The 25,226-nt window shown below is 44.9% G+C and overlaps 1 protein-coding gene across 1 annotated transcript in view; it reads left to right on the forward strand.

Annotated features, from left to right (window-relative positions):
- The window catches only part of LOC147033367 (uncharacterized), a 118,018-nt gene that overhangs the window by 62,489 nt on the left and 30,303 nt on the right, over positions 1-25,226 (forward strand). The window contains exons 8-9 of the mRNA XM_085851457.1: positions 4,153-4,390; positions 9,317-9,430. Of these exons, the coding sequence (XP_085707583.1) occupies positions 4,153-4,390; positions 9,317-9,430 (352 nt within the window). The remainder of the gene's footprint in view (positions 1-4,152; positions 4,391-9,316; positions 9,431-25,226) is intronic.

Consider the following 25,226-nt stretch of genomic DNA (forward strand, 5'->3'; position numbering starts at 1 on the left):
CCTTCCCCTGGTAGTGATTCGCTGGGGCGTTCCACGACGTCCAGTCCCCACGGCAGCTCGCGTAGCTGCGGTTAAGCCCAGGCCTCGCCAAGCGGCCGGGTGATTCGGGCCCCCGCCGGCAACGCCTGAGAGAAACGAACGGGTCTTTGCTCTCTTAGAGTTGATGCTCTGTAAGAACCCGTCCATCCCTCGCACTGCTCCGACTGTCCCGAAGCCCGATCACCTCGGACCGTCTGGCGCTGGCTGGCGAGCTCTCTCCGGCTCTCTCCACGTTCCGCACATGAACGTGCAGCTCTGTGCGGCACAGCAGGCTTTGCTGTGCTCCCAGTTCACGCCTCCTCCGCTCTCCTCAGCTTCTCCAGCTACTGCAGGCTTCGGGCTCCAGACTTCCACGCGGCACCTCGACCTCTCCAGACTGACTGCGCTTGGAGTTCCGCTCACCCTTTTATAGGGCCCGAGAGAGGAGATTTTGACCTCCGCTCTCCGACCTTCGACCCCCCCCCCCCGCTGGCTCTGCCCCTTTCTCTCTTTTCCTCCGAATCTCGGAGGCGAAGCTTGGAGCGAGCGGAAGTGGTAGAAATCACCAACGCTGGGAACAAGGAAACCACCACGTTTATTTTCAGCAATCTCACCATTGCCGGCGCAAAGATGGCGGTGTTTCACAGATGAAGGTGAGGCGATGTTGTTCGTGTTGAGTATTGGGGGGCGATGTGGTTTGGGAGATGGTAAGGCGATGTCGTGGTGGAGAAGGTAGTTTGTGGTTGGCGTGGTGGAGAAGGTGGTTTGTGGTTGGCGTGGTGGAGAAGGTGGTTGGTGGTTGGCGTTGTGTTTGGTCCAAAATAACGATACTAAAGAAAAACGGCTAACTCAAAGATCACAGCCCGGGTGACACAAATAAATCCCATTAGACAACGGTGGGGAAATCTATCTGAATACAAACTTATCGGCATAACTGATCTCAGGACCTACTGAAAATGTTTTAAGTCTTTCATGTCTTAAAAGTATATATGGTCTTATGATGTTAGCAGAGAACATAAATAGGATTTTAACCATAATTTATCAGAATTTGCCTTCATTCAGAATGTAATGAAAAGCTTTATGTCTGATGGAATTTTACACATGTCACTGGTTTAGTTGTGAATCCATGTATCCGATATGATTAACTGACTGATTGATTAGATTTCAACGCCCTACTTAGCAGTATTTCAGCTATATCAGGCAACGTATTCAAAATAATCCAGTAATACTGTAACAACCATGAAAGGACAATGTTCTGCTATATTGGAAAACCAATATTCCTCTAGACTAAGTGCTCAGACATGTGGTAACTCTCACGCTGCCCCAGAGCCAGAGGGCTACTCGGTAAGAAATGACCTTTGTTTCACCTGCTTTGTATTGATCTTAATATCACCAAAACAGGTATTTGCATCTGACACCTTCTGAAATGGGGTTTGCACCAAAATGATCACTTAAGAACTAGTGATCCTTTTATTATGAAGGTCAAAATAATATTTCCACAACGTTTCGTTGATGTATTTGAGATGTGTTTTAAATGTGCTAAAAATAGTGCCCCCTTTAGGCAGTTCTTAAATGTGTTTTGCACCAAATCCATCACTTAAGAATTACATATTGGTAATCACAGTGCCAAAATTAAACTCTTGGCACCAGTTTGATTCATGTACTCAAAATGTAATTTAAATGGATTTTGGGGGCTACCTTAAGCAGTGCCCCCTACATAATGCACCAATTGGAAAACTTAAGAATGCCCATTCGGAGGTCCCCATCCCACCATCGAATGACTTTAGCTCTCAAACCTTTTGTACTTGAGATGTAGTACAAATCTCTGTTTGCTCCCGGACTATAAGTTAAGAGTGCAAAAGATGTATCAGGATAAGTCTGCTCTATGTTACGGATTTGGAAACCTTGTGCACACAGACAGCCAGAGTCCCCGTAGTTCAGTTATTTCGATAAGTATGAGTTTATAGTTGGAATGCTTCCTTCTGTCTAATGGGAATTACATGTGTGCGCTACGAGTTATTTTTTTAGCTAGGTTTTTACAACAATTTCGTATGAATCAGCCAGATTTAATGGGGAAACATCGGGGAACACTTCACAAGTAAAGCATTCACGATAACGTTATCATTCATCTATAACCCGCTCTTATCTAGGGAGCTACGGATACGGGTTTCACAGGGGAGCCTTAGCAAAATAAGCCTTAGGCCTGGACAACATGCATACAAGACACGGAGTACTTGGTGGTGCCTCATGGACGAGGGAAAGGTGTGGAAGGCACGAATGCGGCTCATGACAAGCCGGATTCGAGCGCCCAGAACGAGCATGCAGCGTGGCAAAATGGTGGCGATGTACTTCTATCGGCACAGCCCACGCATGCAGCCTCGGTGCGTCCAGCCCCTGTGAGGTTGATGGCACAAGAGATTGAGATCCTGTGTGTGTTCCAGCTGGTATTTCACAAGGTCCAGTATGCAAATCCAGGCCTGGCCTGTACAGATTAGGCCAAATCTGGGTGTTAGACTCTGCAGGTGGATCAATGGGATGAAAAACGTGGTCGAGCTGTGCAGGGAGTAAGGACAGTCAGAGGCTTTGTGGTTGGATTCAGGATGAACCTGGGGATGACCTGCATGCTGGAACCATGGCCAAGGAGGAACAGCTGGTCAAGTGACTCCTCATAAAGCAAATGGCAGACACGAAAAGCAGTTGGTCTTGCCTTTCAGGGCGGGCTTTTTGGACCACCTCCGGGACACGTGATTGGTCCATCGTTCGAGTTTGCAGCAGCTCTCTGCCAATGGGTTGCTGGCACGTCTTGTTGACTGGCTCTGTCAGGGCGCTGGGTGGGGGCTGGTTAAGAGGGGGGAAGGAAAAAGAAGGCGCTTCTCGGTGCACCACCACTGTATGAACACTGGACTGCCTGCTTACCTTCCGACACACATTTAACGTCTGATTACCAAACAACCTGGCTAAACATGCATTTAAGGGGGGATTTGGGCTTATCCTATATTTAATAACCCACAAAGGGCCCATTTCCGCAACACTATCTCCCCCACCAATAATTAACCTCTGCCATCTTCGAAGATGGATGGAGGTTACTGTTTTCACCCCTTTCTGTTTGTTTGTTTGTGAACAGTATTACGGAAAAAACTCCTTGACGGATTACGACGAAACTTGGTGGGGGGGTTAGGTATGGTCCAAGGATCATGCCATTAAATTTTGGACTTGGTCCCCCCCCCTCCCACCCCAAAAAGAAAAAAAAATTGTTAGAGGAAAAAAAAAAATTTTTTTTTGCATTGCTGCATGTTTAAGTGATTTCCAACCCCCCCCAAAATTTTTTTTTACCCCTCCCCCCCAAAAATATAGAGAAAAAAAATTTTTTTTTTGCATTTCTACATGTTTTCAGTGATATCCAACCCTCCCCCCAAAAAAAATGTTACCCCCCAAAAAATTGTTAGAGAAAAAAAATGCTTTTTTTGGATTTCTACATATTTTAAGTGATTTCCAATCCCCAAACCCCCCCAAAAAATTGTTTGAGAAAAAAGAATTTGGGCATTTTTACATGTTTTAAGTGATTTCCAACCCCCCCCCAAAAAAATTGTTAGAGAAAAAAAAAATTTTTGCAACTTTTTTTTCAACAAAATTTCGATTTATTTATTTATTTATTTATTTATTTTTGCATTTTTACATGTTTTAAGTGATTTCCAACCCCCCCCCCACCCCCCCAAAAAAATGTTGGAGAAAAGAACTATAACTGTCAGCACTGTTGACATCATATTTAATGAATAAGATATAAGGTTCACTTGAGTGACCCAGCAGTATTGGCTGCGGAGGTTTTGCACTCTCCCGAGTGCTCCCCCTCTAGTTTGTAATGAGTTAGTTTTTCAGTAAATTTTGGTTTGATGAGTGGTGTTGATGTTGGTGATAATACGATAGCAAGTTTTGATGACTCCTAAACTGAACCGTTCCAGCGTGTCATTTGATTTATAGTGCACGTACAGGCTTTAGACATTTTATACCCCTCTAAGACAGATACATGGGGTTGCAAGGACCATAATGTTAGGGGAAAATATAGAATTACAAGGATTACTGTTGATCTGCGATGATGTATGATGATTATCTGTTTTATATTTATTCTGTCTGTAGAAACATTTGGATGAACAGCAAGATGAGAGTCTGCGTGTAGACGGGAAACGGAAACAGAAGCTGAAATGCGACGCTGCACCAAGTGTTTTTCTTCGCCAAAAATCTTTCAAGACAAGGAAGTCTCTTCAGGAAAGAAGTTCGAATAGCATTACAACACAGAAAGTTGTCAAGAAAAGAGCCATCTTGTCAGACCATTCTTACTGTGCTGCACCGCCATCAGATTCTTCATCGAGGGAATGTAAGTTTTCATGATTTAGGCCCACTGGCTTTATCTCTTTGATAATGTTCCCATTCTTTTGAACAACAAATACTAGATTTCCTGAAATCTTCTTAACTGGCTGACATTTATCAGAAAGAAAACGAAAATGTTAAATAACAAGGAAATAGGCACAACTCGCATAATTAATCTATACTCTAACAATATGCTGCACGAACAACACGCTATAATCGATACCACACGTGAAAAGGCTGAATGCCTAAACTGTGTTTGCTTCTATATCTTATGCCCCAAACCCATCGCTTTATGCACCTACCTTACCCAGTCGCACCGAACTATCCCTGGACTCTGTGTCCTTTTCTCCTGACAAGGTGGAGAGCTTGCTGTCAAACCTCGACTCAGATTCTGCGACCGGTCCAGACTGCATCAGCCCACGTGTCCTAAAAACCTGCTCTGCTGCTCTTGCTCACCCTCCCTCTGTTTGATTCACCCTCTCATTTACTGAAGGTCATCTGCCATCTACTTGGAAATCAGCAAACATTACCGCCCTGTATAAAAAGGTGCAAAAACTGATCCCTGCAACGACAGACCAATCGGCCTTCTCCCAGTGATCAGCAAGGTTATGGAATTCATCATCGCTTCCAACATCAAATCCTTCCTCTTCTCCAATGGCCTGATTTCCGACTAGCAATTTGGATTTAGACCAGGTCACCCAACCGTGGACATGCTGCTGCTTTCCAAGAATGGATGGAGATCGTAAATGCCACACATGAGGTCAGAGCCATTTCCCTCGACATATCACGTGCTTTCGATACGGTTTGGCACCCCGCACTGCTCACCAAACTCTCTTCGTATGGTATCCAAGGCAATCTCCACTCTTGGCTCGCAGACTTCCTCTCCTGTCGCAGTCAACGTGTGGTTCTTAATGGAATGCTTTCATCTCCTCTTCCCATCCAGGCTGGAATTCCTCAAGGCAGTGTTCTTGGCCCTGTGCTTTTTCTGATTTTCATAATGATCTTTCAGTTTCTCTGGAAAATCCCCTTTATCTCTTTGCTGATGACTCCACCCTCTGCCGTACCATCTCTCATCCCTCAGATCAGCAGGCAGCAGCCTCGTCACTCTGCAGATCTGGACAAAATCACAAGCTGGTCAAAGACTTGGAATATGTCTTTCAATCCTGACAAATCTCACACCCTCACCATGTCTCTCTGAAAGGACTGTCTGGACCCCCCCCCCCCCCGGCCATGAGACAAGAGGGGCGGGAGAGGGAAGGACAAAACGGTGGGGAACAAAGACATTAGGAGATCTGTGGAAGGGAGAGGGATGGGGTGGGGAACATGGGGAATACAAGATGGACATTACAGGGACTTTCAGGAAGGAAAGCAGGGAATTTGAAGGATGTGGGTTTGGGGTGGATTAACAGTGGTAGAAAAGATCGAGGATTTGGATGGAGGATGATAAGAGGTGGTGGTGAACAGCTGTATTGAAGGCCTGGAGGGAAAATGGGATTGAACATAGTGAGGGAGTTTATTCCAAAGGTGGGGAAAAAAGAGGAATGAAAGTGAAGGTGAGCAGTCATTCGTGATTTTGGTAGCTTTACCAGAAGGGGATTGATGGCGGACCTTGAGTGCCCTGCAGAGATATGGTGGGGACAAATCGCAGACAAAGCAAGGGGGGGGCGAGACCAGAGAGGAAACGGAAGAAGACAGAATGATCACCGACCTGCCTGCGGTGAGAGAGTGAGAGGCCCAAAGACTCAGCTCATACCAAGGAGATACCAATGATCCGAAATGCCTTGGTTTCCATAGCGTGAAGCCGAGAAGGGTGAGAGGCAGGGGCACCAGCCCAGAGGGGAGAGCAGTACTCCATCAGGCTGCGGCTGAAAGCTTTGTATGTGGTCAGGAGCTCAGGTGGGCCGAAAAGGACCTTGCACAATGGACGATTCCCAGTCGGCGACTGGCTTTGGAGGCCAGGTTGGAAATGTGGCTTTCTCAGGAAAGATGATGGCAGATCGTGAGACCCAGAAGCTTGAATGAAAGGACTTCTTCCAGAGGATTGTTGAGAAAGTAGATGGGAGGGGGGTTTTTAAACGGTCCTTTTTGAGAGGCATCGTGAGAGTGTGAGATTTGTCAGGATTGAAAGACATGTTCCACGTGTTGGACCAGTTCGTGATTTTATCCTCAGGATATGGAATTTATAACAGAAATTCCTCATGACTATGAGATCATAATTTTCACTTGAATTGATGTGGTGATTCAAGAGAAAGAATTCAACAGCTCGGATAAAGCGTTCGATGTTCGCAATTTTGACGTCATAACAAAGCCACCCTTCATCAAAAAATCGCATTTATTTCCAATGGGGAGTACTTGAAATGGCAAGTTTAAATTTTTTCCAGCGAGCTGTTTTCAGAGATACAGAGGTCCAAAGTTTTTGTTTTTTTAACCTTTTTTTTCCAACACGGCTGCCGCACCACGTGACCTATGACGTAATAATTATCATTAAAACATTTTACATGAGTTGTCGCACCTATGGTGAAAATTTTGACAATCGGATAAGCGGTTGCAGAGAAAACAGAAAATTAGCATCGACGTATGTACAGACGGAAAGCCTGAAAACATAATGCCTCCGCTGCCGAAAGAAAAACCAAGAAAGTATCTCAAAATGCATCATAGCCTGTCCATGTCCACTTTGTACTCAAACTAAACTTGATAAAAACAACAGTGAAAAATAAAAAAATGTTAAATTTTTTTATTAGTGTTCTCTTCATATTCTCAAAATAAAGGGTTATTACCTCTGCCACTGAAGGTGAAGGAAGTTACATTTTCACTCCCTGTCTGTTACTTGGGGGGATTTTTTTTTTTTTTGACAAGTATGTTGATCGCCTCGATTTGTTTGTTTGTGTGTTTGTTTGTTATCCCGCCTCCCGGAGGGAGGGAGCGGGATATTGTAATCGTCCGGTTTGTTTGTTTGTCTGTCTGTTAGCAACTTTACGGCAAAACAGCTTTAGCAAACGCTATCAAATTTAATCCACAGGTGGGCAATGAACCTTGGACGACCCCATTAACTTTTGGGTCCAATTAGGTCAAAGGTCAAGGTCACGAAAAGGTCAAAATCGTTTTTCGCTCATAACTTCGTCAAAAATGGTTTAATTGACTTCAAACTAAAACTAAAATATTTCTTATTTTATTCCTGAAAATCAACATTCAGGTTAAAGATTTATCAAATTTGAATTTGATCCCCAAAATAACTTTTTGCCTTAAATTGGCGGGATTTGTTGTGCCTGGCGCCACTTGTTTGTGTGTTTGTTTGTTTGTCTGTCTGCTCACCTTCAGCCCAAACCGCTCAACTGACCGTTCTGAAATTTTCAGAGATTAATGTCACCGACCCTGCGACGGTTCCGCATTGAAGTTTCGTAAAATTTGGTCGACCGAAAAGGTCTACATCGGCCAATTTGAGCCAAATTTTCTAAAATCCTCAAATTTCATCCGATTGACTTGAAATTTGATCAGGACTTGTATATTAGGTTAGTGAATTCAACTACCTATTACTTTTGAGGTTATCATTGGTCAAAAGGTCAACCTGAAATCGACCAAATTTTAAAATTGTTTCTGAGATTGCCAATTTTTATCCGATTGACTTGAAATTTTAAGACCATTTGCATATCACGTCGCTGAATTCAACCGCCTATTAATTTTGTGATCAACTTTGGCCAAAAGGCCAATTTGGGCCAAATTTCTAAAATCCTCAATTTTAATCCAATTATATTGAAATTTGAAGAGCATTTCCATATGAGGTCACTGAATTCAACCACCTACTAATTTTGAGGTAAACATAGGCCAAAAGGTCGACATAGGCCAAAAGGTCAACAACTCTGGAAAGATTTCTTAAATCTTCAATTTTCATCCGATTGACTTGAAATTTGAAGAGGATTTATATTTCAAGTCACTGAATTCAACCAGCCAATTGTTTTTGAGGTCAACATCGGGCCAAGGTCATCAACTTTGGAAAGATTTCTAAATCAAATTTCTAAAATCCTCAATTTTCATCCAGTTGACTTGAAATTTGAAGAGGAGTTGTATATTTTATCATTGAAACCAACCACCCATAATTTTTGAGGTCAAATTTGTTTTATGGATTTTGCAAGTATCGTGCTCTGCACGACGTCTTCTTGTTTGTTTGTCTGTGTGCAGGATATCTCAAAAAGTTGTGGACGGATCCGGATGAAATTTGGTGGGCAGGTTGGGTGTGTGAAAAGGATGAGCTGATTAGATTTTGGTGAAGATCCGGATCCGGCTACTAGAATTTTAAAAGTGCTTCTTCACCATTGATTGATGGTGCCAAAAATGATATGTCGCATGATGTCTCATAAAGTTGCGGACGATTTGGATGAAACTTTGTGGACAAGTTGGGTGTGTGACCGCAACAAATTGATTCAATTTTGTGGAAGATCTGAATCCGTATCTGGATATGAGAATTATTTAAGTGATTCTTCACCATTGAGAAATCGGGTCAAAAACTATATATAGCATGATATCTCAAAAATGTATTGTGCCCGATATGTTCTCACGGATGAGGCATTACGTGGCGGAGGTATGCGCTCTACCGAGTGCCCTTCTCGTTGAAAATGTGATGACAATAGAGCAAAGGGTAAAGGAGTTGTGCCTTGGAGACACACATGTGGTGGACAGGCTACTAAGGTTAGGACATCATTTTTGTTTTGAAGCCCCTCTGCATTGAGGTTATGAGAATTGGTTACAAAGTATTTCTCACAAGCAAAATTTATATTTGCGATATTTATTCATTTTTTTTTAATTTTTTTTCCCTCCTGGACTTCCATGTGACACATCTTTGTGCTGGAATTCACGGATCCCATTTTTGTCAACTCTCAGATCTGTATTTCCAGGCAGCCTCACAATGTACATGAAGGGTCTGAACTGCTTCCTGCAGCTGATCGTGAAAAGAACTGCGGTGACAAGATCAAAGGATTTGAAATTGTGAAGATCAAAGTGGAGGATCTGCAGTCCGATGACCCTGAAGAGGGAGCAACAGACCCGGAGGATGGTAAGTGATGGAAACTGAATGAAACGGAGAAGGGAATACTTCTCACAATGTGCCATTTATTTATTAAATGGGATCATTTATTCTGCTCAAAATGTCAGTTTCTCATTCAGAATCAAGGGTACTTTTTTTGAGATGTGCAAGTGGGGCATGCTTTCAGAGGGCAGGCAGATAATTGGGTGCATCCTTCATGCAGAAATCATCAATATTAGCTTGATGCTGTTCCATGGAAGGTGGGGTGGGGGAGGGGGGGATCCATAGCTAGATTGATGTAAGAGTTTAGTACGGACTATGTGAACGAGTAACTTCGGCCATATGGGCCCTTTAATTTGGCCATTCGCAAAGCATGTTGCTTCAGTGCAGCTGTTCCGCTTTAGCAGACCTGTGAACGCGACAATGCATTTGAAGTGGATGGTAATCGGTTAATCACATTCTGCAAGCCGCAAAATAAATTTAATAAATCACGATTGAGTGATCAAAATGAGTTCTTTGTTTAAATTTATAGGTAGAGTAATTTTTGATGTCAAAAATTTGAATTAACAAAACTATTGTTCACATTGTTACGAGTTGCTAAGTAACACTAGTTTATGTTTCTCAAAGAGAGGTATTCACTATAAGAGGTTGTTCTTTAAATAGAGCATCCCCACAGACCCACAAACTGCATACATCCATGATCATCCAACGCTGCGTACACATACCCTCACTGTGTGTAACATTTAATCAACTTCATGTATGGGGGCTCAAACCCGCTTTAAAAAGGTCCTGGGTATACATGCATCTCCAGTGGCTCTCAGCACCTTGGCTCCATTACCCCACATGATTCCTACCACACTTTTTGAGAATCCCAAATCTCTTGTGGTGTCATAGAGCTGTATATAAACCCTAGAGTGCGCTCTTCCCCATAACGCTGTGCCGACAAGGGGACTTGGCCGCCATTACCAAAATGGGCAAAAATCTTGGATCGCACTGCCTGACCGTTTCTGTAGATCTGACATGCAACGGCACCTCCTGTACATTTTTAATGTCGCAAAACTACCGAGTAAAACCCGGAGCAAAACTGTCAACGGTACACGGAAAAATAACTAAAAATGATGCCTGATTATAAAAATCTAAATGGCATCAGCTTACCAAAACGATTTTGTTTCTTGGCCAGTAATAGACATTTTTCTTATTCGAAGTACTAGTACGTGCCCGTTAAAAAAAAATAATAATAACAATAAATAAATAAACCACACAGGCCGTTTCTTCGCTCTCACGTGCCCGTATGTGCGTGACCCGGAAGTTCGATATTATTCGCAGTTACGATAATTCGCAATTTATTTTTAATACCCAATTATTCAATTAGCGCCAACGTATTTTACCTTTTTGCAATGTCGTGGCAAGGAAAAACAAAAACAGAAGAGAAGAGAGAGAAAAAATTTACTTCCTGGTTCGGAGCATACCAGCACTCTGATGTTCCCGAAATGTATACACCGTCTAATATGAAAACGATCATAACTTGGGCCATTGTGTTTATCTATAAATGCGCATAAGAAATCGAGAAATTATTAGAATACACAAAGTCATCACTCTCCGGAAGCCCGTACGTTGTAACCCGTAATGGGGAACGCGGCTGTGCTTCCCTTCCCCATCGACCACGCCCACGCAACAACGTGTCTTCCCATTGGTTTGGTAAATAAATGGCCATAACTTGGGAACCACTTGTCCGATTAATATCAAACCTTGAAAAGGCACATCCTCAGGTCCCCAGCAATATACCTGGCAAGTTTCAATTAGATCGGACCAGAGGTTGTCGAGAAACAGCGGACACACACACACACACACACACACACACACACACACACACACACACACACACACACACACACACACACACACACACACACACACACACACACACTGCTCGAATTATAGATAGATTACACACGGACTGTGAACGGGGTATTTTATGATCAGATCACTGAGGTCGCATGAACGAACAACGGGTATTGATAGCAATGTTGTGACTGTTTAAAAGTGTGACAATGCTTTGCCTTTGTTTCCTGATCCTCGTTGGATTACGATGAGCCGTGCCCGTATCCCGTGATGCCTATGGATTGTGTGAATAAAATTCTACAGATAATAATGAGTACAGTAATATTTTTGTGTACTTCAGCTTCAGGTGATCTTTTTTTTTGGGGGCCATATAAACGATAAAAAACCATTCAAGAAACCTTTTCCTTGGATTAAACAGCCGTACAAAATTGATCATGGTAGTGGAATTCGGCAGTTGCGTCATTTTAGCTGCATTTGACTCACTACGATGTCGAAGTAATGCTCATGTTTCTGGGCCAGGAAGGTAAGAAAAATAGTAATATATTTCGTATTTATATTTTCTAATTGGTAAAGAAACATGTCGTTAATTAGTATGCTAATTATTTCACTCGTATTTACCACTACGAGTGAAATAACGTGCTATACGATACTCTCGTAGTGTACATTGCCATATCGTAAACACGGTGAATGTAGGCCATAGACTCCTATAGAGAAGGACTGGAACCTCCCATGCTCAGGGTTTTTAACTTGAGTCCTGGGCTAAAATGACTTCAAGAAGGGCTAGAGACACGATCTCGGGATCCATATAGGGGTTTTTGAGGATGGCGAGTTCAATAGTGTCATTTTCAACACCACCTAAGGTCATATTTCAAGGTCAAATTACTGAATTTTGGTATTTTGTGTCTAGCTCAAATGGTGAGAGATGGCCGATTGTAATAAGATGCAAGTGTGTAGAGCTGTCAAACTTTGATATTTATTGTCATATATCGTATTACATAAACATTATATGCATGTCACAACACTATACCTATTACAACTATGTATATGTCTATCACGAGTTGTAGAGCTTTTCTTGCCTCCTGAGGCATCCCAAAGCTTTTTCTTTGTCACTTACATTGAGGACATGAGCTTTCAATAGAATGTTAGCTAAAGTAGTACATGCAGCATTACTACTAGCTAAAGGTGCATCTACAGAGGATAACAGCTCAGCAAAATGAAATCGGCAACACATTTTAGTCTTGTCATACAAATTGTAGGCATTATGTACAAAAAAGACGGTTGACAAAGTCGGCACACTCAATCCACCTCTATTCAAATTATCTAGAAACTCAAATGACACCTCGTTACCATCTTCATCATCAATGATCTCCTCCATACTAGTGCTATCGCCATATTTATGAACAAGGTGTCTGGCCAAATAAACTACTTTATGCTTAAGGGCATCATCAGACCCCAAGAGATCCTGAGTGTCTTGAGGAGTAATCTCGTCAATGAGTTCACTTCGCTCATCTGGATTTATGGAAGTTGTACAGTTCTTGTCGCAATCAATCACACGAGAACTAGATTCGGGCATAATGTCATGCTTAATGGGTGTTTGCAAATTTACAATTTTAGCTGCAGCCATAATGTCAAGTACGTCGATGTAGAAGTTTCCACCGCTTCTTTGCCTGGCTTGGCTGAAAAACTTTTCCAAGGCTTCATCTGCAAATAGAGCAGGAAGAACGTAGTCAAAGTCTTTCTCTGCCAGAAGCAATTTGGCAGCATCCACATTATTACGTGTGGACACAGTGAAGGCTTCAGCAGTTTGCTGAGTTAGCTTCAGCTTACGACCACCACCTCCTTGCCATGCACAGGTAGATATAATTTGGCAGGCCTGCTCCAGCCTAGTGAAACTTGTACAGTCTGCTGTCCAAGGCTGTCTGGATTCGTCGCGCAGATGGATAGCTGAGAAACGGTCTTTCACGTTCATCATCTTGAACCACTCACTCATTATCTGGGTGAGGATGATTGTGCCTTCGCTGATGCCCAGTGAATCCTTGAAGGTCTTTAAAGCAGCGACAGTCTTGTCATTGAACACTTGGCATACCAATGGTACGCTCTGGCGTTGAAGGGGCTTGGGGAAAACAGCGCTGTGCGTTAGCTTGGTTAAGTGAATAGGAGTAGCCGGTCGATCTCATAAACCTTCTCAATATCACTCTAGTAAGCTTTGTACTCATTACCATCTACGACAAATGAGAGTGTCTTGCCATCAACAGTAATCCAGTTGTTGCGAACATTTTTGAAGATGTGCACGTAGTTGTACACTAAGAACATAGATTGCTCTTGAATTGACAGCATTGGCAACTTCCTGGTCCTCCAAGTTTTGAATAATCACTGCGGTTGGTATTGCAATTGTCACATATCAAAGAAATCACAGCACCGCCAGCACCAACTACAGCTGATGCAGCTTCGATAAGGAGTTCCTTCAGCTGATCGGCAGTTAGTTTTTTGCAGGGCAAAATGCGTAGAATATAGCGTGGACCACCGAAATGGCAGGCAACTTCAACAACCATAGCATGTGAAGCAAGCATTTCGTGTTCACCACCCGCTGCTGCATTTTGAGCATATCCTACAACATGCCCTCCAGAAAATCGCAATGTCTCGACCAGCTTTACCTCGTCAAACATTAAATTGACCAAACGCTGCTGTGGTTTAAGCTGGGCGAACAAGGTGTTGAGGTTGGAGTCCTGCTGACGACTAGCAAGCATCTGTTTTACCTTTTTTTGTTTATGGTAGAATGATTAAGCCGGATCGACGAATCATTTTGTATGCACTGGGTGATATGTTGTGAAGCTGCATTGCGAAAATCATAGTACCAGTATCAAATCGGCGACGATCAACAGGTTTGAACATAAGATGCAGCTGCGACAGAAGGAAGGTGAAATGAGGAAGCTCGTGTGCCTCAGTCATCCAACAGAGCTGGCTTATTACAAGCTGAAGAATTTCCTTGCTTGTGCATTCATAGATGTTTACCTGGTCAGTTATGGATCTAATCTGGGACCATTTTGAGAGCAGGCTGTTCCTCTGCAAAGGAAAAAGTCGTTTGGGCACCTCAATGCCATCTTTCTCAACTTTATTCAAGAATAGAAATCCAAAAGGTGAGTGAACTTGTTGGAAATGAAAGAACTGCTTGACAGTTTGTCCAGTAGCATCAGTTCTTGATAGGTAAAGGTTTTCCTGGTCTTTTATGACGTCAAAGCCAGGAAAATAGGAGCTGATTTTAGCACAGAAGTGGTCGAAGTCTTGGATATTGTCTGCAGCCTCATCAGCTGCCTGCATCTTCTTAGCTCTTGATTCTGACGTAGAAAATGATGTTGGGCGTGAGGCTGATGTCACCTGCTTCAAAGCTGATTTCGGTACTCCAGGAAATATTGATGGGGGTTCTTTGGGTCGTTTGCCACCCGTAACTGACACCCAATCACAATTGAATTGTGTCTCACAAATATATATATATATATATACCTCCTTTAAGCACCTCAAGCTTTCTTTCTCATTTGGCATTGCCAATATCCATCTCTCCCTCTCCTCAGGATCTTTTGGGAGGGATATGACCTTTACATAAGGCGTCCCATCATAGTTTCCTCTACAACCAAAGCAGCTGCAACGACGTGGCATATTGTCACCAAAGCAGGAAACAACACAAAGATCCTGTGAGATCACCAGCTGGACAGTTTCTGAAAGAGAAACAAACAAAACATACATTAGTTAACGATGATAGAAATCAGCAAGTAGGTGCAGTAGGTGCACAATGTCATGTTTTGTCATCGGCTTTACAAAAGTTTTCCTCTACGAGTTAGACACAAAAACGGGCAAAAAATACCAAAATTCAGTAATTTGACCTTGAAATATGACCTTTTGACCTTGAAGATGACCTCAGGTGGTGTTGAAAATGACACTATTGAACTCGCCGTCCTCAAAAACCCCTATATGGATCCCGAGATCATGTCTCCAACCCTTCTAGAAGTCAATTTTAGCCCCGGACTCAAGTTAATCCTTCAGACTCAAGTTACAAACCCCAAGATCATGACGTTCCAGTCCTTCTCTATAGGAGTCTATGGTGTAGGCACATCCAGGTATTTCCTCAATCGAGTTGCCCATTTTGGTGATGGCGGCGGGTTGTACATAGTGGCACAGCGGCGTTACGTGCACGGTATAGGGACAGCGCACTCTCGTTCATATATACAGCTCTATGTGTGGTGTCTGCTTGGCTTTTCTTTCTGACCTTTATACTTTGAATGATTTGCAATCTCTTGAATGCATTTGAAAAGACGGATCTTTTAGTTTGGGCTTTTCCCACTGAGGTCACGTCATCGTTGTGGTCGAGCTATCACACAGAGTAGTGCGTGTGATTTGATAAGATGCTGAGAAAATGTTACAAAAAAAATGTGCAGTAAAATGCAGGAAGCAAAAAGAACACGCACAAAATAAAAACACCACAACATTAATTTCCCCATCTTAATAGTGACGCATTCGTGTCGTAACTAGCCGTGTTAGGCGGCCCTGCATTGGGTTGTGGGGTTGAGTTTGGGGGTGTCACCCTGTGCGTCTGTACTCCCAGAATGCACTGCGATACACTGTCTCATGAATGAATGCATGCCTGAGTCGACTTGTCTGGTCCGTTCGTCTTACAAGTTCTGCGCTCTACATGCAGTTTTAGTTTGCGGTTGGTGCATTTTCGGTGCATTTTTGTTTGTGTGCAGCGCAAGGCTGTGGGGTAGCATCATTTGGCTGAGGGCGCGGCTGTGCCGCTGATGTACCAACTATTATCTGGTTGGGGAAGTGATTTAGAATTTGTCCATGGTGCCAGTGATAGGTCGCCTACTTTTCGCAAAGGATACCGTGGGATCTTTAACATCCACCAACAAATGCTCGCAACATGTGACGCTTGTTTAACGTCCACCTGAGGGCGTGGGCACACATATTGATGAATCGCCCTGCCTGTGGAATACCAGGATGCCAGTTTATAGCTGAGTTGGGATTCAAACCTAGGTTAGACAGTTTGGAGGTGAGTGTGCATGCCTCCAGGCCATCCTGTCAGCCCTTGTGTGAGTGAATCAGTGCACATGAGGGAGGGATATATATATATATATATATATATATATATATATATATATATATATATATATATATATATATATATATATATATATATATATATATATATATATATATATATATATATATATATATATATAACAGCAACGAGATGGTATTCATAGAATACATACTCTACGCAGTCTTGAGAAGGACTTTCTGTGAGCCAACTCTTGTTTTTTAAGGCCCCCCCCCCCCCCCCCCACCGATCCAATATGGCTGCCAGACCACGTGACCGAAGGCGTCATCTTTATCAAACCATATATACCATGGTTAGTTGATCAATTAGTTAAATTTTGCATTGATTGGTTAAGCGGTTTTTACGACGAAGATTTTCAGAGATTTTCCCTTGGATCCAATATGGCTGCCAGACCACGTGACACATCCATCCATCCATCCATGGGGACCATACTCTGTGCAGAGTTGGTGCTGCCCCAGCAGTCTCCTTGGCTATTGGGCACAATCCTGGACGGGTCGCCACTCCGACACAGGATACCAGCAATCTGGCACTCATTTTGTCGACCTCTGAAGGATGACAGGCAGAGTCAACCCCACCTGGTATTAATTCAACAGCCGAGTGAGATATGAACTCGGGATCCTTGGATCCCAAACCCACCACTCCAACCATTAAGCCAACACCAGGCATACACGTGACACATGATGGTCATTTTAATGAAAATCCTGTCGAAATTTCAAGTCATTTGTATGAAAATTGACAATTTTAGACATTTGGCCTATGTTGACCTCAAAAATAATTTGTGGTTGAATTCAGTGAGGCGATATGAAACTGCTGTTCAAATTTCAAGTCAATCGAATGAAAATTTACAATGTTAGAAATCTGGCCTATGTTGACCTTTTGGCCTTTGTTGACCTCAAAAATAATTTATGGTTGAATTCAGTGAGGCAATATGAAAATGCTGTTCAAATTTCAAGTCAATCGAATGAAAATTTACAATGTTAGAAATCTGGCCTACATTGACCTTTTGGCTGATGTTGACCTCAAAAAATAGTTAGTCGTTGAATTTAGTGACCTGTTATGCAAACCCTGTTTAATTTTCAAGTCATTTGGATGAAAAGTGACAATTTTAGACATTTGATCTGTGTTGACCTTTTGGCTGATGTTGATCTCATAAATAGTTGGTGGTTGAATTAAGTGAGCTGATGTGCAAATTCTCTTAAAATTTCAAGTCATTTGGATGTAAATTGACAATTTTAGACATTTGATCTGTGTTGACCTTTTGGCCGATGTTGATCTCAAATCGTTGGTGGTTGAATTAAGTGAGCTGATGTGCAAATTCTCTTAAAATTTCAAGTCATTCGGGTGAAAATTGACAATTTTAGAAATTTGGTCAATGTTGACCTCAAAAACAGTTGCTGGTTGAATTCAGTGACACCAGCAGATACCCGTCTACGACGGGTATGGGGGACAGGACGGATCACAATACTCGGTTACGGTAGTTTCTTTGGATGTTTTGTGTCGCATTCAACAGCTCAGTTCATATTGGTGGCGTGTCTGGGTGCCCATGATAGCGTTTGAGACCGGTCGCTTTAGATTGTTGGCCTTGACACATAGTGCCAGATGAGTAACACGGACGATTTGACATATTCATCGTTTCTATATTGCCTCCATCAACAGATTAACAACATGGCAGGATAAAAGTCGTAAATGCTGAGTTGAACAAACGTCCTGAACTCGATGGACTTGGTTAAGTAAAGCACGTCATCTGGGACCCAGCCGTCGGTTTGCTGCCGAACGCTGCTGATTGTGATGTCATCGATTCCCTCTTTGAAAATTCTATCTATATTCGATTTTATCACCTGTGTAAATACATGGCACACATAATGTGAAGATTTCGGAAGTATGAGCACAATATGTTTGGAGAAAAGTATGTTAGAAGGTCCAGGCTTACGCCCATTATATTGTTGCGGTTCTCGGAACCGCATACATCCAACATAGTGGTCCCCAGACAGTTATTCCATTAATATACGTATAGATAGTCCCTTCCCTTTTGTCTAGCGGGACAATGGGGGCGTGTGTTGTGAGGATCTCATAGCTAGGTTTGCTTACATAATTTCTTCTTCATTTCATTTCTAACGTCATTCCTACTCTTCATTTCTGCTTATTTCCGAGGTAAATCTAAATTTGCATGCAGCACGTGCCGTGGCTGTGAGGAAACCACCATACCCTCGCAATAACTTTTGTGGGGGAGGGGCATAGAAAGGGTGCTCGAACACCACATGAGCATCGACAGCACAGAGCTCCCGTCCTCAAGCGAACCCTCAACCCAACGTTTGCGGCGAGTTATACTGTTGTGGGGCTGGGTCTCGGTGGCGAGCACGACCGCTAGAGGGAGCAGTAGAGTCGACTCCACCGAACACCCGGAATTTATAGGTCATAACTCCGGAGCCGACGGGTCACTTAAAGGACCGTGGTCACCAATACTTCGACGACGTGGGGTAGGGTTAATTGCCTAATTTCAATATACCTAAATACCCACGCAGTCTAACTACCAGGGAACCACACCCTCAGCCAACTCTGTCCGATCCGAGTCGCAGGTAACGACTCGGATCCGGCGTAACCGAGCGGTGTTACCAGAGCCACGCCAGTCCAAATGTACAACTACGGCAACGGCCTTCCTAATTCCTAATACGCACCATGGAAAACCAATGAAAGAAAGGACAAGGACGAGCTGGTACATTCAACAAAAGGGGAATTTATTTACAACAATAATTGGGGAACGAGGGGTGCACGTAAGGGCAGTTATCTGACTAAGCAATGCAAATAATGTACAGAAAAAGCACTTAACGATTCTACTTATCAGACGGGGCCCATGGACACACACGCACACACAAATACCCAGAAGAAATGATGGCCACGGCCTTTACTGATACCCCAAGCTCGGAGGGAAGGTGAGCTAGAGGTAAGGATAACGTGCTGGCTAACTGGCCGCGTTCGCGCGGCTCGATCTCCGCACCTTGCCAGGAGCACCAGTCGCCAAAGGATGGACCAGGGCAGCCGAATACAGAGGAGGCGAGACGAAGTGATCTCCCGTGATGAGATGGTCGACCTTCTGTAGTAATGCGCCAGACGAGACGCATCGGATGCGCGCGATGCAGTCAGCGCAGACCAGACCGAAGCGCTTCGAGCCGACGGGACGCAATTATTCGTTCCTATTCTGTCCTTCCGGGCACGGTCCTCTCGTCCGTGGCCTGCTCCCATTGGGTGGACGGCGTGTCATGGCCCCGCCTTCTTGCCAAGGACCGCCCCGGCTCTGGTCTGCTCGTCGTCCATTGGCCGGAAAATGACGCATACCCTTATTTGGCGCACAGCCAAAGCGAAACGCTTCGTGACCATATTTGGAATGGAATTCCATTCCAAAGGAATTCCGCACACCCCCACATACCAGCGAGTGCGTGGAGAATGCCGAGAGCAGAGTGTTGTTCTAAAAACGAAGATGGGTGTTGTTGTCGTTGTTGGTGAAGTAAAAATCCTACCTATAAAATAACTGCGCAGCGCATGAACACTTAATTCCCATTAGATATAGGGGACGGGACCCTCACTAGAAACACATACTTACCGATATAACTGATCTATAAGGACTCTGGCTGTTGTGTGCTCATGGCTGCCAGATTCGTAACAATACAGTATGCTTGGCAGCTCGAGATTATCGACTCGAGCTTCCGATGATCTGGAGAAGATTGCCGGTTGCATTGAAAAGGAATACGAATGAATATCTCTTAAAAAGGCTGCACGGATGGTGTTTTTCACAACACAGTAAACACACCCAGCACGATGCCCACGCTGCACGGAACGCGTACCGAGGCCAATATAATAGAATGGCAAACCTACGCCACATTGGGCGGGATGCGAGTGTGCAAGGCGCAAGCGGCACATTCCTTTCAACCCATTTCTGGACTCATTATATTGGCATTCTTTTTCCCCTCCATCTGACACATATCTATATCCTTTTCATTCCAAACCTCCGTATAATTATATAACCGATCGTTCCCCCTCGATTTCTGGCACATATCCGTGTTGGCCCAGCGCACTCGATCGCAGAATTGGACGAATACGCGCGCCAACCACGTAGGCCATGGGAATGTGCTCGAAGGCAGATCAGCACTTAGCTCGTGACACCTTATTGGACACATCTTACCGTCTGTGCATGGGTTTGCCATCACATCTTACCTTCTCGCCTCTACGGCCAGCGAAGCTGCGATCGGGCGGAGGCACGTTTTACAGCTCGGGCCACGTGGCGCACACGGAGCAGGCACATTGACCAGCGCTGGTCGGGGAGCCCGAGCAGGCATGCGGGACCCTTGGCCGGTCGTCAGGGCATGGCCCGGGGGGTTTGGCGAGGCAATTCATGACACGGAGTTCGGTGTGGAAGATTCATATCATGTCGTGGGGTCGGAGCGAGACAATTCTACAACACGGAGTCATCTTGCCGGAAATGGAATGTTGCGGTTTCTGGCCATCGCGGACGGGCTGCGCAGGGGGTCGGGGCCAATCAGAGCGCCCGATTCGGGTGACAACACTGCTTTGGGGTGGCCCCCCCTCCCCGCGCCGCGGGGCCTATAAAGGTTCGAGCGGAGCCTTCGATCTCTCTCTGCCCTGCCTCGCCTCCCGCTCAAGCTGGACTTCGACATCGCCTCGACTCTGCCCTCCTTTGCCTTCCGTGCACACTGGACCGCTTCCTGCCGTCACGCTTGGACTCCGCTTCCTGTTGGCATCGTCTGGACCCCGCCCTCTCCACCCGAGTCCCTCCCTTCACACCGACGGTCGTGTCTCCTCCGGGCCGATGCTAGCTGCACGAAGCCGCCCGAAGCAAGAGCCGACGCGCCAGCTGTCAGTGGCGTACCGCACCACGGAGCATCCCCCCAAACGTATTGGTGGCGCGTGCAAAGGTACCGAGAGACCGAAGCCTCAACTCCTCTCCTGTCTTGCTGCAATACTTCCTCTTCATCGGGTTTTCTGTGTCTGTGTGTGCTTGTGTGTGTGTCCTGGCGCCTGTCCACATCAGTAAGACTGCAGAAGATTATTATTATTGTTATTATTTCGCCTTAAGTTTGCTCTGTGTCTGCTTTTGTAAGTTGCTTGTATATTGCCGCACCTCACGCTCTTTCTTTCCCTGCACAACACACCCCAATAAACCTATTCCCTGTGCCACATACCTTTCCTCGCTTGCAGGTAAATAAATTATTAGAAATGTTTCCACCTCTTTTTTTTTCTTTTTTTTCATTGATCCAGAATGGTCTGAATCCTCGCTTAGCCGGGACTTTATTCCCAACGATCCGTTCCTTTCAGCCGGTCCGTCCTTGGAAGTGTCGCTCGGCTGCATCTGATCCGGTCCGGTAAAGTGATCCGGTTCGGACAAGGCGTACCGAGGGCGTGTTCCCCGGTAATTAAATCACGTGATTAATTAGGTAGCCCCGTTAACCCTTCGACGGGAAGACCCAAGGTCACGCGGTTGAGTTATTGGCGTCCACAGTCGGTTAGCGACCCGCCGCATCACGGAATTATCCGTGTGCGACGGCCTACAATTCCGGGGAGTCTGGTGGGAACAGAGATATCTTTCCTCCCTTGTGGTCTTCTCACCCGACCCCCGGCCCACAACATTATTATGATATGCAAATCCGCTTCAAATTTCAAGTCAATCGGATGAATATTGAGGATTTTAGAAAATTCGCCCATGTTGACCTTTGGGCTATGTTGACCTCAAAAGAGTAACCGTTATATCACATGGTCATGTAACATGTGGTAGAGTTCCAATTTCCTCCGCTGAATGGTTTTTGATGTACGCTCTTAACAAAATGCAGACACGACGTATGCACGCTACCGATCGCTTAACCCTGCTTTTCGCTTCACGAGTGCAGGGTAATAACACGCAACAATTGAATGCCCTTACTGTTAAGGTTGAAGTGGGTGTATATCTAATTGATTTGTTAAGTTAGCAGTCTGGTGTTCATGTATAATTAGCGTCCTTACCTTCAATATCTTTGTTTCTCTCGTGAAGTTAGCAACAAGCAGGGCCGTCGTTGGTTCGGAAGATCAAATGCTGGATGCCTTGGCAACCCCGCCCAGTGATAGCTTGATTGATGGGTGGGGTTGTGTGCCATTGGACATAATTCCAAGTGGCGTGGCCGTTCCTGGAGTGGGTGGGCATGCTCATAAGAAAGGACATGACACTCGTGAGCTCTCTCGCCGAGAAAGCTGGCTTCTTCACCGCCTTCTTCCATTAATACACTAGTCTCAGAAGGCCAACAAAAGTGCTACAGGAGTAACTAAAACTGAACTCGGTGGAGTGCATACCTCCGCCAGGCTGAAGTTTACGTTTCGTGTCCCACTGATGGGCCAGATCTGCATCCGGACGTGAACCAAAATCAAATCGGCTTGTCGTCGTCACCTACCCAACTCGTCCACAAAGTTTTCTCATTGCCCATCCGCAAATTTTTGAGATATCGTGCTACACATTGTTTTTGGCCTTCCGCACAGAACTTTCGTGTTTTTCTCCGCAACCGCTTGTCGGATTGAGACGAAATTTTCACCATTGATATGATTACTCATGTAGAATGTTTCAATGATAATTATGACGTCATAGGTCACATGGTGTGGAAACCATATAGGAAAAACTTTGGACCCCTGTATCTCTGAAACCGCACCTAGGAAAAAATTGAAACTTGGCAAACTGCAAGTACTCCTCATGGGGAATGAGAATGATTTTTTTTAATGATGTCATAGGTGTTCTCATTATGATGTCATAATTTAATATGTAGAACGCCACATCTGAACAGTATGAAAAATTTTCAGGGTCATCTGGGGATAAAATGGTCCACAGAAAAAATTTCATGATGTCATCGGTCATGTGATTCGGTAGCCATATTGTTTGAACAAGCCAAAAAAACCTTCAAAAACCTTCTTCTCTGAAATGGCTGAAGCGATCGAGGCAAAACTTTACACATATGACTGCCTATCCATGAGGAACAAGAGTCACATATGACGTCATAGGTCACATGGTCTAGCAGCACATTAGATTTACCTGAAAACCTATTAAATACACTACTCAAAAGAAGTCCTGGCAAGGATTTGCAATTTCTGATTACTCTTTTTCTTCTTGCAGTTGTATCCGTTTTGGCTAGCCCTTCCCTATGTTTTGTGGGATGATGGGACAACATGCGTTGCGTGGGCTTTTAAGTGGGTTTTTGTTCCGATTCTTTATTCTTTTATCTCACTTACTTTGCTGCACCTACAGACCTCCTTTTTTCACACATGTTTACATGCATAACAACAAGGGCAACCTTCATTTGCAGACACGTGCGCCATTTCGCATTCAAATCTTGTGCCATTATCAAACCAATGCTTACCTCAGACCTTCGCCATACTCGCAACCACCACAACGCCTTCCTAAAAATCCCCACATCATCAGACCACAGCTCAAACTCGCCGACACTCACCATTGACGCCACAATCTCGACGACCGCCATCACCATTGACGCCACAATCTCGACGACCGCCATCACCATCACAAACTCGTTGCACTACAATCGCTACGCCACACCACCGATGCCATCGCTTAACCACCGTCACCACAGATGTTCACCACCTCCCTCTGGACTGGCAGGGAGACAAGGGAGTGGCCTGTACCCCTATAGATACTCAGGACTGGATGTTTTGGCACTTGCACAGGGCACGAGTGTGGGCTCGGCACAGTTCAGTGTCGTGCGGATAGCCCTAGCATTCCACTCAACTGTGGCCCTCATTGGGTGTCCGGCACTTATTCCTGGCCGGAGAGCACCACCAGATACCCTTGCCCCATGTTATTATAGGAGCTCCGTCGCGTGGCAAAGTGCAGAGCAAATGAGGCCATTTCCGTTGCAGAATCCTCGCCTGGGTGGAGCTAGCACTGGGGCAATGGTCCGTACACCGGTGAGGGTACGGAGAAACACCCATCGCTCCGCCTATTCCACTCTCAAGCACCGCACCCACTGAGGAATTATAAAAGAAAGCTCTGCTCTCTTGCCTGCCCTCTTGCCCGCTCTTCTCTTGTCAGGCCAACCCCCTCTTCTCTCATCATCTGGCCCGCCCTTTGTTCCTGGGGTCATGGAACGGTGGAACGGAGCGGAATGGAGTCCACGACCGAGCCAGACACCAGGCACCAGACAGCGTGCAGTTTAAGTTATTAGACATTACACGAACAGATTTTCTTTTACGCTCACGTTAAGTCTATTCCTCTCACACGTTCTTTCCTCTATTTCAAAACCCTTGAACCACATATTTACACCTTCCTTTCTGCAGTACACTGCCAATCACCGCACATCTCATTGCACCTCCTCCTTCTACGCACCTTAGACACCCCCAGTTTTCCTCCCCTCCTCCCCCTCCGAAGCGACTGGGAGGTGTGGGCCCATTGACCACGCCAGGTATTCATGAGGTCGCAAACCACCTTGAACTTCCTCTCCCTTTCTTTCTCTCTAACTTTCCTTGGGGTATGTGTATTGTTACGAATTCTCGCCCGCCGGTATGCGGACAACCGCTTTAGCCAATGGCGGCCGTCTCGCCCACCGAACGGACAATTCAGTCGCGACTATCCGGAACAACGCCGGAAACCAGTCACGGGTGTGCTCCAAGTGCACACCACGGCCTAGTCAACACTCTACCCGCGCGCGACAGGGTCAATCGCCGAATTATCGATATACCGAAGTATTCGCGCGGGCAGAAGACCGAGAGACCGTACCTCAGCGAGGTCTGCTTGGACACGAACCGCTTAAGCGGTTCGTTCCGTTCTGGGATAACCGAGCGGTGTATTATCGCGTGACCTCGCTGGACCCAATTCTTTCTATCGGCTATTAA

This window comes from Eptatretus burgeri, chromosome 2, assembly GCF_056783735.1.
Source record: "Eptatretus burgeri isolate ZD-2024b chromosome 2, Ebu_testis_v1, whole genome shotgun sequence".
Lineage (NCBI taxonomy): Eukaryota > Metazoa > Chordata > Myxini > Myxiniformes > Myxinidae > Eptatretus > Eptatretus burgeri.